General features: G+C 34.7%; 2 protein-coding genes across 10 annotated transcripts in view; one reads left to right on the forward strand and one right to left on the reverse strand.

The window, feature by feature from the left end:
- Positions 1 to 3,510: 3,510 nt before the first annotated feature.
- Positions 3,511 to 17,871, forward strand: part of smpx (small muscle protein X-linked) — a 29,951-nt gene continuing 15,590 nt past the window's right edge. Inside the window, exons 1-2 of one of the 3 annotated variants that reach the window (XM_005162767.6) lie at positions 3,511 to 3,651; positions 14,099 to 14,163. In XM_005162767.6, the coding sequence (XP_005162824.1) occupies positions 14,125 to 14,163 (39 nt within the window). In that variant the 5' untranslated portion in view covers positions 3,511 to 3,651; positions 14,099 to 14,124. 3 annotated transcript variants of the gene reach the window in all.
- Positions 10,280 to 17,871, reverse strand: part of cnksr2a (connector enhancer of kinase suppressor of Ras 2a) — a 218,235-nt gene continuing 210,643 nt past the window's right edge. For 2 of the 7 annotated variants that reach the window (XM_073940788.1, XM_073940787.1), the window contains exon 22: positions 10,280 to 10,384. The gene's annotated coding sequence lies outside the window, so the exon portion shown is untranslated. Of the gene's footprint in view, positions 10,385 to 10,415; positions 10,642 to 10,932; positions 11,452 to 16,346; positions 17,716 to 17,871 lie in introns of those variants that run through there. The other 5 variants (XM_073940798.1, XM_073940783.1, XM_073940782.1 and 2 more) reach the window with 4 other exon arrangements.

The raw sequence follows: 17,871 nt of genomic DNA on the forward strand, positions 1-17,871 counted from the left end.
TTGGTTGCAAAACCCACCAAGATACATTTAAACTTCTGAATAGATACGAGAATGCTGTTCATATTTTATGTGTACAATCTAAAATATGCTGGGGTGTCATAATCTAACTTTAGGGGTCAAATATGGAGAAACCCATCATGGGGTATTTTTATTTAATTCATTACGGTGGCTTGAGAAAGCCAACTGTTAAACTACATACACCTTATTATTCTTCCGTCTTCTTAGACTATTGTAAAAACTCTACACCTCCAAATTTTAGCTACTGATATAAGTTGCAATATCTTTTCCAACTGATCTGACTTTCGGTTTTTCGAAAATTGTCCTGGAAAGTCCCATAAACATACTAACAATATACAAATCCATACTAAAAACACACTAAAAAACATAGTAGCAACATGCTAATTCATACTAAATTTATTTTAACAACATGCAAGTTTATACTAAAAACTTGCTAGCAACATGCTACTTCATACTGGATCCATGCTATACAAATGCTAATTTATGCTAAAACATGCTAATTCATACTAGAACTATGGTAATTTATGTTAGTAACTACCTAGCAACTACTTAGAACACATTAGCAACTACCCAGCAACACCTAGCAACCACCTAACAACCACTCAGAACACCCTAGAAACCACCTGACAACACCTTAGCAACCACCTAGAACACCTTAGCAGCTGCCAAGCAACACCTTACCAACTACTCACAACACCCTAACAACCACCTAGCAACAGCTCAGCAATGACCTAGAACACCTGCATCATAGCATCCACCTAGCAACATGTCAGCAACCACCTAGCAACCACTCAGAACACTCTAGCAACCACCTAGCATTACCTTAGCAACTACTTAGTATCGCCTTAGCTACTGCCTATAGCAACCAATAAGAATACACCAGCAACACCTTAGTGATGGCCTACTGTAGAACACCTTAGAAACTGCCTAACAACACTTTTAGCAACCACCTAGCAACAGTTTAGCAACCACCTAGCAACACCTTAACAACCACCTTAGCAACTGCCCAGCAACCACTCAAAACACCCTATTGCAACAGCTTAGTAACAACCTGGAACATCCTAGCATCCGCCTAGCAATGCCTTAACAACCACTCAAAACACCCTAGAAACTACCAAGCAACGTCTTGCAACCACATAAAACACCACATAGCAACACCTTAGCAACTGCCTAGCAACCACTCAGAACCCCTTAGCAACCGCCAAGCAACACCTAAGCAACCATTCAAAACACCCTAGCAAGGCCTTAGCGACCATGCAAAACAGCCTAACAACCGCCTAGCACCACATTAGCAACCACTCAGAATGCCCTAACAACCATTCAGAACACCCTAGCAACCACTTAGCAACACCTTAGCAACCGCTCAGTACCCCTTATCAACAGCCTAGCAAGAAACATGCCAATCCATACTAGAAACATGTAACTGTTTCAAACTTCGTAAAAAGTACTTCAGTTATTTAAACTTTAAAACTATTTTAAACTTTCAGACGAGACTTTCTCAAGCCACCATAAAGTTTGTCTACGAACTTTACTTTTCTAGTTTTATGCTACACTTTTTAACCCAACAGTTGTATTTGTCCATATTCGACCCTTCAACAACATTTTAGATTGTTATTCAACATTTAGAGTGTATTAACTTCAATGTTGTGTTAGCTAATGCCTTCATCTTATTGCATTGTGTTTACCAAAATAACTATTGCACATATTAAAATTATCTACATTAATGTATTACTCACACAGCGTACTCTCAAATGCCCCCAGCCTGGTTTACATACAGTATTGTGGCCTATGGAAACAGCTGCTAATGAGGCATCTACAGTATATATCTATGGCTACATTCACTTTAAAAATTATTCCAATCCACAAATACTTGACCGTTAAACCACATAGATATATCTGTTTAGGCTGCAGTGCATGCGGCTGGCAGGAGGAGCAGGAAGTGCGTGATGCCAGGTGGAGGAGGAGAATTCAGGTGAAGATTTGCATAGCTCTGTGGCTGTACAGAACACTTTTTCCCATCAGCTACAGTTCGGAAGAGGTTTATCCACAGCACTGAGGAAATTGGGTGAGCAGGATCTCACAGCAAGTCCGAGCGGCACCAGGTAAGGTCAAATGATGTCTTATTTTTGGCTGTTTTATTGTTGTGGTTTGATGTTCTGCTTTGCAAATGTTTAGTTTAGTACATACAGTACTATAGTACATACATATATGTGTTAGTAGCACAACTGCATGCATTCTGCTTGTCTGTGCAATCAAATCTACCTATTTATGTTAAAAAGATTACATTTTCCAGTGAGTTTGCAAGCAACTTGTTTATATTTGTCCAGTTGTGGGTTAAAAGTCAGCCTATGACTGAAGATCTGAAATGCCTCTACTGCACATGCAACTTCCAATATTTGGTTATTATACCAGTCTGGTTAAGGGTAGGAATCAGCATATACTGTTGCTGAAGACATGAAATGCCTGTAAACTGGCAGTGCTGCTATCAGACGCTTGAGTTTGAGAAATAGTTCACCCAGAAATGTGAATTCTGTCATTATGGTGGCTTGAGAAAGCCAACATACTGTTTTACTACAAAACCTCTTCTTCTGAGACTAATTTCTATAAGCATCTCCTCCTAGACCATTCATACTACATCCACCAAACTTACTCCAAACCTCGAAACTGGTCTGACTCAGGTTACCATATCTTTTCCAACTGAACCGACTTACTTTTTCCGGAAACTGACCCGGAAAATTCAGAAAAGTCCCATTGACTTAACATTGGACCAAATTTTATGACCTCATAACTATGCACTAGACTATCATACAGACTTAAGGCTACGCTCATTTAACTCAGACTATCAATCTGCCAATCACCGATCACCTTTCAACGTACTAGTCATGCCCTAGCAACCACTTACGGGACCCTAGAAACTGTCCCATAGACTTCCATTGTAAAAAAAACTGCCATTGACTTTACATTGGACATACTAACGACATACCAATTCATGCTAACAATAAACCAATCCATACTAGAAACATACTAATCATACTAGAAACATACTAACAACAAACTATAAACATACTAGTATCAACATTGAAAGTAAACTTTTAACATTTTTAATATATCTTCGTCCGTGCACTCAAATGCACTCAAATTCTACTAAAAAATGTCTCAATTTTCCTGGTGAATATACTTTAAACTTCCATCATTTGTTCTTACCTGTCCTGTATGGGTCACAATCACCCTTTAATATCTAAAACACCTCTAAACTGGCAACCGGTGTGCTTGCATTACACACCTTGTGCTCTCAGATGCATCTGATTCTGTTGAAAAAGTCTCATTGAATTTACATTGAGCTTCTATAATTTGTTTATACCTGTCCGGTTGTGGGTCAAAGTCAGCCTAGTTTTGAAACTCCTCTAATAAACTGGCGGATCTGCTGCCGCTGGGAATGGGGCGTCATGTCAAAGCGCGTCCAATCAGATGTTTCCCTGAGCTCCGCGTGCTGGAGCCTAAATTAGGTCATGATCTTAATAAGTATTGTGGCTCTGAGATTCTCTGAGTGTGTGCAAGCGAGCAGAAGAGGACCTGACAGAGACCAGCCGTTGTGGTTGAGGGGGTGAGGAGCTCGCGCTGGCAGCTGGACAGGTAAGGGCAGCGCAGGGTCAGGGTTTCAGGCTCCTGTATCGGTCTAGGGTCAGAGTATGGTCATCTGTCACCGTCTTCATTATGTACTCCAGCAATGCTGCAATTTGTTCATTCTCTAGAACGTTCATGCATATTATTGAGAGCATTTCCATCTAGGTTACAGTTTAGTCTCCAAAATAGTTTTACAAAATACATATATGCAAATCAGAGGAATTGACATTCATGTGTTTGGTGTACAGTGAAGTGCAAACTATCTGAGATGACTAGACTATAGTTTTGCTATATAATAAATGTTTAAAATAATATGATTATATAGAATTTATTTAGGATTATTTGTGTATTTCTTAACTTTTCATATTATTTAATTATTTATTTATTAATATGCAATTAATTGTATAAACTAATTAATATAGGCCTCAGTAAATCTCAATTATATATGTATATCAGCACTAGTGGAAGGTGTACATTGGCTCGTGACCGCAGTCCAAGTACCTTAGTGCCCCCACCAGTGACGCTATACAGCCACATCACACTGCTACGAGATATCATTTCGTCGGTATAATCGTGTATATAAAATCAAACACGGAGAGCCTCAAAATCCTTTTGTATGAGGAACTACTTTCTTCCGCCATTCATTCACATCTTCAGCTGACGTCGGAACAGCAGAAACCGTTGCCAGTTCATCAACGTCATTTTAGAGCTAGTATTTGAATGATTCCGTAGCGTAATGTCTAAAGTGATGACAAAACAGATTATTTTGGTTTCATTTTAAGATTATCTACTTGTTAAGTCATAACGTATTGGTGATGTATGGAATACTGTTTCTGGGTCCAAACCGCTACTCATTTGAATTAAGAAAATATTTGTTTATGACCATATTCCTATCACACATTAATTTTATATAAAATCATAGTGTACACAACAGTCTCTGGACTTGCTGCATCACAAATACCAAAATTTTAACAACTTATAAAAAATTAATCACTTTCTGGCCATCTCATATTAGGCTCTAATGTTCCTCTGCTTAGTGTGACAGACTGATTGCTGCAAATGTGGTGAATGTCAGAAATTCAACAAAAAATGTAAACAAAATAGGCACTATTTGTATAAATAAACGGCATAGTTGCAAACTAAACAACTACATTCTCGCCTGAAAAGCCTCAAAAGTACGTTATGTTTAGAGCTGTAATCCAGCCATTAAAGTTAGGCCTGATGGGGCCTGAGCCTAACGAGTACATTTTGATTGACAGCTTTTTAAAAGCTCGAACCCGTTTACAGCCCAACATTATTCAACTGTGCGCATGCACACAGCTCTTTTGCCTTTTTTCAAGAATGAGTCCTTTATACGTGTTTTAACATAATTTATTCATAACAAACGTATTGACCTTATTCTAAAATGCAGAAGTGTGCCTGTTTTCGCGATTGTTTTAGAACTTTCGATTCAGTCGCTTATGTAAGAAATGACTAGGAATAATAAACGGCAGAAAACGATCAAACTACTTGCTCTACAAACAAATGTTTGCATGACTATACAGACCAAGTAGAATAATATAATATGAAAATATTAGTTTGCAACATCAAGCAGCGTAATGAGCAGTTTTTAACGTCTAAAAATCAATGGAAGTGAATGAGACCGGAAGTCTTAAGCCAAAAAGATGCAAATGGCTGCACCCGCTCGTCGGCGAAGAATAAGGTGAACAGGCCACTTAGAGGTTGGAACAAAGAAATAAAATAAGTCTTCTGTAACATTGTAACATCTCAGCATTAAAAATAGACCAAGGTACATACACTTAGCCTTTAAATTGGCCAACACACCAATTAAAATAAGTCTTTCCTAACATACTAAATTTAAATAATTCTAATTTATGACGAATATTTGGCAATAAGGAAATTAAGATAAAGGCTCTGCGTGATTTGTTTCGCCCCTTCTCTTCACAATCCGGCCTTAAGGCGACGATGAAGCTGAATGAGGTGTGCAAGCCTGAGTCGAGTCCTTCTTGTTTGGGAAAAGATCTTCAGCTCTAATTATGTTGTCCAACAGCTGGAACATTTGTCAAACGGCAGTGAGTTTATTAATCTGCTGTCACTCTATGTGGGCGGAGTAATACACAAGAGTGAAGAGGCTGTATGAGTGCTCTTATTACGGGAATAATGCATGACAATCAGGCAATCAGATTTAAGAACCGGACAGAACTATATATTATATTAAATTATAAGTAAATATAAAATAATGTATTGAATTTTAAAAATTTTAATATAAATTTTATTTGAATAATTTTTTATTGATATTTTAGGCAATATATAATATAAATATTACATATTTATTTTATTTAATATCACAAAAAATGTAGGTTTGCATTATTAATAAACACATACTGTATTTACGTATAATTATATATATATAATATATATAATATATAAATATATATATATATATATATATATATATATATATATATATATATATATATATATACATACAGTTGAAGTCACAACTATTAGCCTCCCTTTGAATTTATTAGCCTTTTTTAAATATTTCCCAAATGATGTTTAACAGAGCAAGGAAATTTTCACAGTATGTCAGATATTATTTTTTCTTCTGGAGAAAGTCTTATTTGTTTTATTTCAGACAGAATAAAAGCAGTTTTTAATTAAAAAAAAAAACATTTTAAGGTCAAAATGATTAGCCCACTTAAGCTATATATCTTTTTTCAATAGTCTACAGAACAAACCATCGTTATACAATAACTTGCCTATTTACCCTAACCTGCCTAGTTAACCTAACTACCCTAGTTAAGCCTTTAAATGTCCTTTTAAGCTGTATAAAGGTGTCTTAAAAATATCTAATAAAATATTATTAACTGTCATCATGGCAAATATATAATAAATCATTAGAAATTAGTTATTAAAACTATTATGTTTAGAAAGGTGTTAAAAAAAATCTTCTCTCTGTTAAACAGAAATTGGGGAAAAATAAACAGGGGGGGCTAATCATGCAGGGGGCTAATAAATCTGACTTCAACTGTTTATATACAATCAAATATAATATTTCAATTATTAATAAATAAAATTGTTAATATTTCCTAAGTACAAATGTGTGTGAAGTTATAATAAAATGACAAATATTTATATATTATAATTCATAGTAAGTTTTTAGGGAAGTTTATTCATAACTACTGAAATAAATACTAACATATAAATATAAACATGTGAAAAGCATCTGATTGTTCAATATAAACAAAACCTATGACAGACTGCATTACATCACAATGTCACTTGACACTGTGTCACAGGTTTACTCCTTAAGTGAAAAAAACCCATAATAGTTCTTATTCATTTTCATAAGCCTGTATTCTTGGTTAAATACCGTTTTAAATTCCAGATTCTCTCTTTTCTGAGACCCCACAGTGTGTGTTATTAGTGAGACCCCACAGTGTGTGTGCAGTAGTGGCAGGACAGTGATTGGCGCTATAGTGTGCATTTATATATAAGGGCTGTCCGTAAAGTGAACAGTCAGAGTGGACAGAAAGCAGGTCTCCTCTGTGTATCACACGACTATTTATAGTGTGAACAAATCCCAGATATGAACGGAATCCCCTGCTCCTCCACAGCCTAGAGAGAGGAACAGAAAAACAGACAGAGAAGGTGCTGAACAGAACCAGAACCAGACCTCAAAAGAGAAGACAAAGACAGAAACAGAAGAGAGAGAGATTGACATTTGTGTGTCTGACACCAGGGAACAGCACTTTCCTTTTAACACCAGCAGGTATGCAACTTTTGAGGACAGAGGGAAGATGTGTATGTTAGTGTGTGTGTGAAACTATACAGTGCTAAAGGACAAAAAGAAAATGTAGAGGTAATGATGCCATAGAAAGAGACCAATATATCAAAGCATTGACCACTTTCCTGCTAACTTATTTTTTAGGATATATGATGCACGATCTTTTGGTTTTGATTCTGAATTATTTATGAGTTTTGTGATGATGACTTAAGCGAAATCAGGCCTACGTATGAACCTCTGGAACAACACACAGGATTAATTAAGACATTCACTGTATATTTAGACAAGCATCAACATTCTGTGCATGTAAATGAGTTTACTATCTATCTTGTGGTCTATCTGGTGCGGCAGAGTCAGATCACATCTAAACATAGAGCTGTGATGACGTTTGAGGGCTGACATAGTAAACAGTGTCAGTCTGAATGTTAAATCGAATGATTCTTTTACACTGATATACTACTGAAAGTGAAAAATCTTGAGAGGTTGGAATGGTCTAAAATGTTTGATGTTTCCGGTAATTGTTGGTTATGTCATGTAAATAAACCTTGTAAATAAGCATCGTGGAAGTCCTTGAACATGTAATATTCAGTGTGAGATTTCAGCGAAACAACAGTGAATTTAGAAATTCAGAAGGTGAAATGCATTTAAGGAACCAAAAAAGATGCTTCATTTCTTTGCAAAGGTAGTATTTTTGATGCTCTGATTAGCTGTTTTTAATCTATAATTAGGCTTCTGACTGATATTTCAGGGCACTGGAGTGTTTTAGGAGGGTATGTTTGTGGAGGTTTGGACAGCTGCCGTAGTGCTCAGCTCTTTGAATAGTAAATTTAGCTCAACAGGATTGACTCCACTTGAAGTAATGGTGTTGATGTGCAAACATCACCCTTGGTTACGGTTGCTAAGGTTGTTAACCCTTTCTGTAGAGCTTTTCACAACTGAAATAATACTTCACATTTTACACTGCTCAATATTTAATGAGGAACTAAGTAATCCAGTGTTTTCTTACTTAAGATTTCATACTGTACATTCCTAAGTAAGTTAACATAAAGGTTTTATGCTCATATTTTCCTGACTGGCATCAAGTTTCTTGAATGGACTTTTTGGATGTATATTGTAAAAAGTGATTTGTTACTTTATTTTTAAAAAGTAAGTAAACTTGTTGTAACTTGGAACTGTTAATTTAACTTTGCTTACATTTTATAACTATGGATGTGGTACATTCATTCATTCATTCATTCATTCATTCATTCATTTTTCTTTCGGCTTAGTCCCTTTATTATTCAAGGGTCGTCACGGCAGAATGAACCGCCAACTTAACCAGCATATGTTTTACGCAGTTGATGCCCTTCCAGCTGCAACCCATCAGTGGGAAACACCCATGCACTCTCATTCATATACATAAACTATGGCCAATTTAGCCTACCCAATTCACCTATAGCGCATGTCTTTGGACTGTGGGGGAAACCGGAAGAAACCCACACAAACACAGGGAGAACATGCAAACTCTACACAGAAATGCTGACTGGCTCAGCCAAGGCTTGAACCAGCGATCTTCCTGCCGGTCCATAACAATATACAAAAACCCAAAGGTTTCTCATATATATATATATATATATATATATATATATATATATATATATATATATATATATATATATATACACACAACACTGGTGTCAAAACAATCTGTTTATATGGATTTGGTTATCATTTTGTAAGAAACACTCTGAATCTGTTCACTTCGTGCAGACTTTCAGTCTTGTGGCCTTAAAAGTCAGCATGAATCAGATGTTGCTGAGACTTTTATGTCAGTATGTTGATGCACCTCCAGCTAAAACAGAATATTGAGTAGGAGACAGGATTTCTTTTTGTGCATCAGTTTCTCATAGCAAACTAATGGTAGAATGGACTTGGTTAAAAATATTGTGGCTGAAGCTGTCAAGGTGACACGGTTGCTCAGTGTTTAGCACTGTCACCTCACAGCAAAAAGCCCCAGTTTCTTCCGGTTCTCCCCATGTTGGCCTGGGTTTCCTCCAGGTGCTCCGGTTTCCCCCACAGTCTAAAGGCATGCGCTATAGGTGAAACGAATAAACTAAATTAGTTGTAGTTTTCGTGTGTGAATGAGTGTGTATGGGTGTTTACCAGTACTAGGTTGCAGCTGGAAGGGTAAAACATATGCTGGATAAATTAGCGGTTCATTCCACTGTGGCAACCCCTGATGAATAAAGGGACTAAGCTGAAAGATAATGAATAAATAAATGAAGCCATCAAACTGACATCAACAAAGAAGACCCTCCACACCAAAAGTGGAAGCAAATGGTCAAACTTTGATTAAAGATGGCTAATATTATTTTTTGTTTGTGTGGATTAACTTTAGGAATTAACTGTTCACTATTAACAATGTCGCTAGCAAAATAAAAATTGTAAAATTTGATTTTACACAGACTTAAAATGGCACATGCTCGCTAAATTTACAAGTCCGTATCAAGTCCTATCTGTAATTTTTGTGGTGTGCTCATCAGTGCCCCCTTTGCACACTTGATGCAGTCTTTGGTGAAGCCCATACTGCTGCTGGAGGCCACTACTGCAAGTCCAATCAGACAACAGATAGGAGTTTACAGTACTGATGTCAAAGAAAGTATTGTTGTCAAGTACTCACGCATGCCTTTAGACTAAACAATTAATTTGCAACCGGGACACTATTGATAAAAAAAAAAACCCAAAACGTGTTTTTAGAATAACAAATATAGTTTATAATCTTATAAATATTGTAAATGGGTAAAGTCATGTTTTTAATTTTAAAAAGGGTCACAGAAACTAATTTTGAAGTGTGAAGTATTCCTTTACCTGGCGTTAAAGGCTGTTTCGAGGGCCAATAACCTGGGGGTGAGTGCTGCGTGAAACCCCCCCTAAGTCAATGATTTTGTCTGAATGTTGCCTCACCAACGAGATCTGTATTGAATTAAGGAAAGAGAGAGATGTTGAGAGACTGAGAGTATTTATAAAAATATTGCAGGCATGCGTGATGGCTGCAGCACACAGGAGGATTCCTCTTCTGACCCAGGTGTTCTCAGCGGGACGCTCCATCAGCAGCATAACCCGGCAAATTATGGGCAGAAAGCTCCCCGCGAGCTCATAATCAAAGCTCATCTGCTTACAGCTGCGTTCATTACCACACTGGATGATTTTACATATTTCCCAACAGCTTCCTGCCAGAGACACACAATTAGTGTGATTCAATATTCATCCTCCACTGTTTGAAATGTGTTTGTTTCCGCATTTGGTTTGTGGTAGCCGGTTATGTAAATGCCTTCTCTAACATTTCCAGGGCTCATTCTTAGGAAAGGGCAGCGTTTAATAATGTAAATGAATCATTCAATAATAACAATGTACATCATTTATTTTTGATGTCTGTTTCTAGATTAAAAACACTATGTATATAGTATACTGAGAATATAAACTATATTATGTGAGGCTATATTCATTTATTAATTTTTCTTGTCGGCTTAGTCCCTTTATTAATCCGGGGTCGCCACAGCGGAATGAACCGCCAACTTATCCAGCAAGTTTTTACGCAGCAGATGTCCTTCCAGCCACCACCCATCTCTGGGAAATATGTGAGGCTATAGTTTGAAGTGACACTTTATTTACAACTAACAATATTATCAAACTATTAACTCGGACTATTAGCTCAATAAAGTACTAATTTGCTGCTTATTAATAGTTAGTAAGGTAGTACAATGTAAAAATACCCATAAATTAGCCAACATAGGTTCATTCTGAAAACGTAGCCCTATATACATTTCAGGAGATTGCGAATTATGTAGCCAGAAGTATATATGGCTGCATTTCGTCTTGAAAACAAACACTAAGGGGCGGTATGACGACTTTCCTTATTGTGCTTAAAAGCTGACCGATTACCTCCATATGGACAGCTTTCTCGCTGTTATCAGTTTGTCCAGTTAGCTCGCCATGTACGTTGGTGGAGAGGAGTTGGCCTCGACGATGGGGTTCAAGTCCTGTGAAGAATGGCTCCAGAAAGCAAGTAAGACAAAAACAAAAGGCAAAAAATAATATAAACAAGTAAATAACAGGGTAACAATGTGGTAAAATCAGAAAACATAGTAAAAATCAGGCGAGAGTTTTTCCTTTTTCTGTATTGCTTTTGAAAACACTATTGGTTGGGTTTAGGGAAGGAGGAGGGTGGGTCAGTCGAATGGTCAGTCAGTTGATCAGTCTTCTGGTGGATTTGTGAAAACAACTACAAAAAAATAAAAAAACATAGCTCCTGGGAAGTTTTTGGTGCTCTCCAGAAATGTATATAGAGGTAAATTTTCAGAATGAGTTGGAATTAGCAGTTTTACGTATTTTGTAATTCATGTTTTTATTATATGCCTGTGAATTGCCTGAAAAAAAAAGACTATATTATGGTACAAAAACTTTGTAATAAACTGCCAGTACATTTTTGACTTATTTTTCTATTTATTATGTCTCATACATATTATTTCACACTACTAAAAAGTCACTTTGTTAATCTGTAGAGTTGCATTTTCAACATCAAAGTCGAGATCAAGATCCCATAATGTAATTCACAACCGTAAATAAATGGAAAACACTAATGAATCACAAAATATGGAAAACTGGTAAATTAAGGATATTTTTAGTTTACTACCTTACTATCTATTAATAAGCTGCAAATCAGTACTTTATTGAGCTAAAGGTCTGAGTTAATAGTATGTTAATGGTTTGATAATATCGTTAAGTTGGGTTAAGTTTAGTTGGGTTTAGATATGGAATAAGATTATGGAAAGTAGAAAAAAATCATATGAAGTGCCATCTGAAATTTTCTTCTCACGTTAGCATTTTTTTAGACTCCTATGTCCTGATTCAGTAATTTTACCTTTATGGCAAAGAATAGGTTATTTTCATCGCTTTTAATATGAAATAACTAAACGTAAACATAAGAGGCTGAGAAAAACGCTCATTGTAGAAAAAAATTAAAAATGGCACTTAGAGGTTTTAGAGAGTTAATTGGTACTTAAAATAAAGTGTTCCCATCTTGCTAACAAAATATAAGTTTTAGTTCAGTTTTAGCAATAAGTATTAGTATTACAAAGCTGATTATAAGTTAATGACAAATTGACACTTTTGAAACAGCTACAGTACTAGTATCCAATGAGTAGGGCCAGACCGAATCTATGGACATTTTTTTGCTATTTCTGCGCAGAATTTTGGCAAAAATCTGCTGATTTATACAGAATTATATTGGAAGCATCATAACTAAAACCTTAATATATGAAATAAAAAGTAATACCTTTTTAACTTCTATTTAATGTTTACAATTCAAATCCAATAAAATCCACATTATTTGGTAAACAAAACAAGTCTCTCATATAATATATCTATAAAAGACAGAAACTATTACTTTACAAACTATATTGTAAATAAATCATATAAATATTTTCATATTACTCAATAATATTACTAAAATTAATTTAAAAACTGAATAAATATGAATTTACACACATTTACAGTAAATAAACAGAATCAACGATGGGCTAAAAAATCTGTGGATTTCTGCACATGTAGATTCCGTGTGGTTACCAATGAGTAAGTTTCTAATAATAACTACTAACAATTTATGATAAAGTACAATCTAGCAAATAGGTATCAAAGAAAAAGTACTAGTATAATGAATAACTACCAGTATCCAAGAATATACTAGTCACATTTGGAATATATGGTCAGAATTGGATAGCTGCAACCTCATATTTACTGTAAATCCATGTACAAATCAATGACAATTTGTTACTAGTAACAATAGCGTAATTATTTGCTCTTGAAACAGCTACTTGTATCTTATGAATAAGTTGTATCTAACAATTAAGTAGTACCTAAGGTACTAGTATATAATAAATAGGTACTAGTGTCAATTTAATAGGTATCGGTATCTAATTAATGAAAGCTAGTACCTAATAAATATTAAATATCTAATGAATAAGTACATTTTAAGTACTTTAAAAGATAAGATGTAAAACGTTCCAAGGGTCTGAGCACTAGTAGCTAATGGATAACGTTGCTACATAATATTTAAATAGTAACAATAAAAATGTTTAGTAGATTAAATGTTAAAACGGCTTGTCATAATGTAATATAATTGTTGCCACATTTATCTGTTTTGAAGGCAATGAAACACTTTTCTTAGTGGCACTCACTGGATGTTTCACTATGAAGCGTGGAAAAATTTGTTCTTTAATTGATATTTTACATAAGTCTTGCTATTGAAACATGTCTGCTTATTAGATACAGTCTGCCCGAGCTATTATTGAGCACCTATTTCACCAAACCACCCCAGACGTATATCCAAAATTCATGTAAAGCTTGAACGCAGCGTTCGTTCACTTGCAACATCAGTCTACAGTGTTCCGTATAAAGTGTGTGTATAGCGTGTGTGTATCCCAGGCCTGTCCTCTCCATGTTAACATAAATGATTCAGGGGCAAAGAGCTTCTACCTGTTCCTCACTAAGCAACCGAAAGACTATCCATGAGCACCTGAGAGCCGCAGGGGGGCTTCACTTTTCCCCAAATACAGAGGCGCAGACAAAACACATGCATTTAGAGTCCGTCTGATCTATGACTTCGCTCTGTCCCTGTCTTTTCTACAGCAGGAACGTGGACACAACTGCACACAATGTCAAAACAGCCGTCGTCCAACGTCAAAGCCCTGCAGGTGAGAAGAACTTTGTTTGTACTTTATAGGATTGTTTGTTTCTAGTAATTTCCCTAACCAACAGTCGACACTTGTTCACTCTGACCTTTTGAAACTACCACAAATACTATTTTTAATATTACAATTGTCCATTATTAAACATTTGCATTTTCAGATAAAAAATGTTTTAACTATTTTAAAATGTGCTAATTGCTAACATTTTAATCTTTTAATTGCATCACTAGCCAGTGCTAGTGAGCAGCAGAAAAACAAAATACACTCACCAAGCACGTTGTGTTTACGTTGTGCATTCATTCATTCCTGTCTATTTCTGTTTTTGGACTATTATTAGACATCTATTAGATAGATCAACTCTTAGTTTCAGCCAAAACGTCAATTAGATGTCTTTTACACAATGTCAAAGTTTAAAAGACATCAGTTTAAAATCTAATAGACGTCCAACAATAGTCCACAAATAGACAAGTCATCAAATACACACACTTCACACATGTATCATTTATTCCTGTTTATTTGATGATTAGTCTGTTTATGGACTGTTGTTACGCGTCTATTAGATGTTTGCCGAGATATCAAATTTTTGTTTAAGGCAAAACGCCTATTAGACATCATTTACACAATGTCAAAGTTTGAGACACGTCAGTTTAAAATGTAATAGATGTTTAACAATAGTCCACAATTAGACAAGTCATCAAATACAGAGATTTCACGTGTATTCATTCAGTTTATTTGATGACTATAGTCTGTTTTTGGACTATTGTAAGACATCTATTAGATGTTCACTGACAGATCAAATTTTTGTTTTAGCCAAAACGTCTATAGATGTCTTTTACGTGATGTCAAAGTTTAAAAGACGTCAGTTTAAAATCTAATAGTTGTCTAACAACAGTCCACAAATAGACAAGTCATTTAATACACACACTTCACATGTGTTTTCATTCAGTCTATTTGATGACTATAGTCTGTTTATGGACTATTGTTAGACGTCTATTAGATGTTCGCCGACAGATCAAATTTTTGTTTCAGCTAAAACGTCTATTAGATGTCTTTTACACAATGTCAAAGTTTAAAAGACGTCAGTTTAAAATCTAATAGATGTCCAACAATGGTTCACAAATAGACAAGTTATCAAATACACACACTTCACATGTGTTTTTATCCGTTCATGTCTATTTGATGACTATAGTTTGGACTATTGTTAGACGTCTATTAGATGTTCACTGACAGATCAAAATTTTTTTTGGTTTTATCCAAAATGTCTATTAGATGTCTTTTACATGATGTTAAAGTTTAAAAGACGTCAGTTTAAAATCTAATAGATGTCTAACAATAGTCCACAAATAGACAAGTCATCAAATACAAACACTTCACATGTGTATTCATTCGTTCATGTCTATTTGATGATTATAGTTGTTTTTGGACTATTGTAAGACATCTATTAGATGTTCACCGACAGATCAATTTTTTGTTTCAGCCAAATGTCTATTAGATGTCTTTTACATGATGTCAAAGTTTAAAAGACGTCAGTTTAAAATCGAATAGATGTTTAACGATAGTCCACAAATAGACAAGTCATCAAATACAAACACTTCACATGTGTATTCATTCGATCATGTCTATTTGATGATTATAGTTTGTTTTTGGACTATTGTAAGACATCTATTAGATGTTCACCGACAGATCAATTTTTTGTTTCAGCCAAAACGTCTATTAGATGTCTTTTACATGATGTCAAAGTTTAAAAGACGTCAGTTTAAAATCTAATAGATGTCTAACAATAGTTCACAAATAGACAAGTCATCAAATACACACACACTTCACATGTGTATTCATTCCTGTCTATTTGATGACTATAGTCTGTTTATGAACTATTGTTACACGTCTATTAGATGTTCACGGACAGATCAAATTTTTGTTATAGCCAAAAGGTCTATAAGACAATCTTTTAAACAAACCAAATGCTCGTTGGGCAGTTATATCAAATAAATAAATTAACCAGCCCCATAAAAGTTTTACTTAAGAAAAATTGTTAAAACTTTGGGTTTTGTTTCTCTTTTTAAAAAAAAAACTTAGAAGGCAGCAGTTTAAATGCTTTCCTAATTATATACATTTTCTATTTATTGTGCATCTAAACAATTTTTTTAGCTAATCCTTTATCAAATTCTTACTGTCAGTTAACCAGTAAAAAGAGCAGAACAGTAGATTTTATTGGCACAAAATTAAACCTAGTGTGCATTTATTTACTTAAACACACTCAAACATCTGAAAATCTAGCTTCTTACTTTGAACATGGAGGTATGACTGTAAAAACACATTTGAATCTACATTGCATTACAGTACTCACACAAGGCCATTCACAAGTACATGGAATACATGATTTTATGTTGTTGAAGTGTATCCAGATTTTGTCTTCTTGGTAGGTAAACATTACTTGCTCAAACTGAAATGATTTATATAAAAATATAGGCTTTTGTTGAAGTCATTACAACCGTTGCCAGCCAGTTTAAAGAGTTTTGTTGGATTTTTGCATATGGGTCAAAGACGACACTTTAAATGAAGAGTTCTTTATTAACTTCAATTTACAAAATTGATTTAGTAAACATAGGTAATTAAATTCAAATTGCAAATGGGTAAAACCGAGTGGTTTGAAGGATAGTGGCAAAGACACAACAATTATTTAATATTTTGGGACTAAATTATGAGTCTTATGTCAAATGATTCTTGATTTAAAAAAAAAAACTGAAAATATATATTGTTTGGTATAAAATAATAAATGACAATTCAGTTGGTTACACCTGTAAGTCATGAAAAAATATGTATGACTAAATGTATAAAGAAATTAAACAAGACACTTCATTAATGTTTGCAAAATGTAACTGTAATGTTTTTCTTTATAATTAATAGTCATTTTTAACTTTGACCCATAAATTGGTTAAAATGTGAGCTGATCTTCCACAAAGCTTTTCTTGTTATTATAGAACAAACTTGAAAAAAAGGAAAATAAGTATGGACATTTTAAACATCTGGTTTAACATGTTTTGGTGGCATAATCTTTATTTATTTACTTTATTTGTTTAGTTAACATGGCATTGTACATTAATAAAACATTTCTTTAACTCATTCATTAACATTCATCTAACTCATTCATTATCATTTCAAATATATTCACTAACAAATCATTCTGTACATTCCATACTGACTTGAAAATGCATGATTATGCAGTGTGTTTGTCTATTGATGTGACAGATCACATTATGACCAATATATGCAAAAATCCACTTTTTTACCTATGCATGTATTTCTGGCTATGAATGCTAAAAGAGAAAGATTTTCATAACAGTTAACCACAGTGTAGAGAACAATTATTACAAACACCGAACACTTCAGCCCAAAAAATAGACACTTTGATCTTTCCATAAAAACTCTTCATATACATATGAATCCATTGAATGCCCAAGCATACACAAGATTAAGGATACGGTCCATCAGAAAGCACAGAGAGAAGTAAAACTGGCCACATGCAAAGACAGGAGCAAAGATTTACTACTGTACAGCCTAGAAAATAAACAGCCAACAATCAGATTCATCCAGCAGCTGATGGAAAGTTGGAAAAGCAAAGACAATGAGAAAAGGAAAGTCGGTGGAAAAAAAGGAGTAGAAAAAACTATGTACTTCAATGTACTGAACTGTGAAATTTATGCAAAACTGGAG

Source organism: Danio rerio, chromosome 24, assembly GCF_049306965.1.
Source record: "Danio rerio strain Tuebingen ecotype United States chromosome 24, GRCz12tu, whole genome shotgun sequence".
In the NCBI taxonomy this organism is placed as follows: domain Eukaryota; kingdom Metazoa; phylum Chordata; class Actinopteri; order Cypriniformes; family Danionidae; genus Danio; species Danio rerio.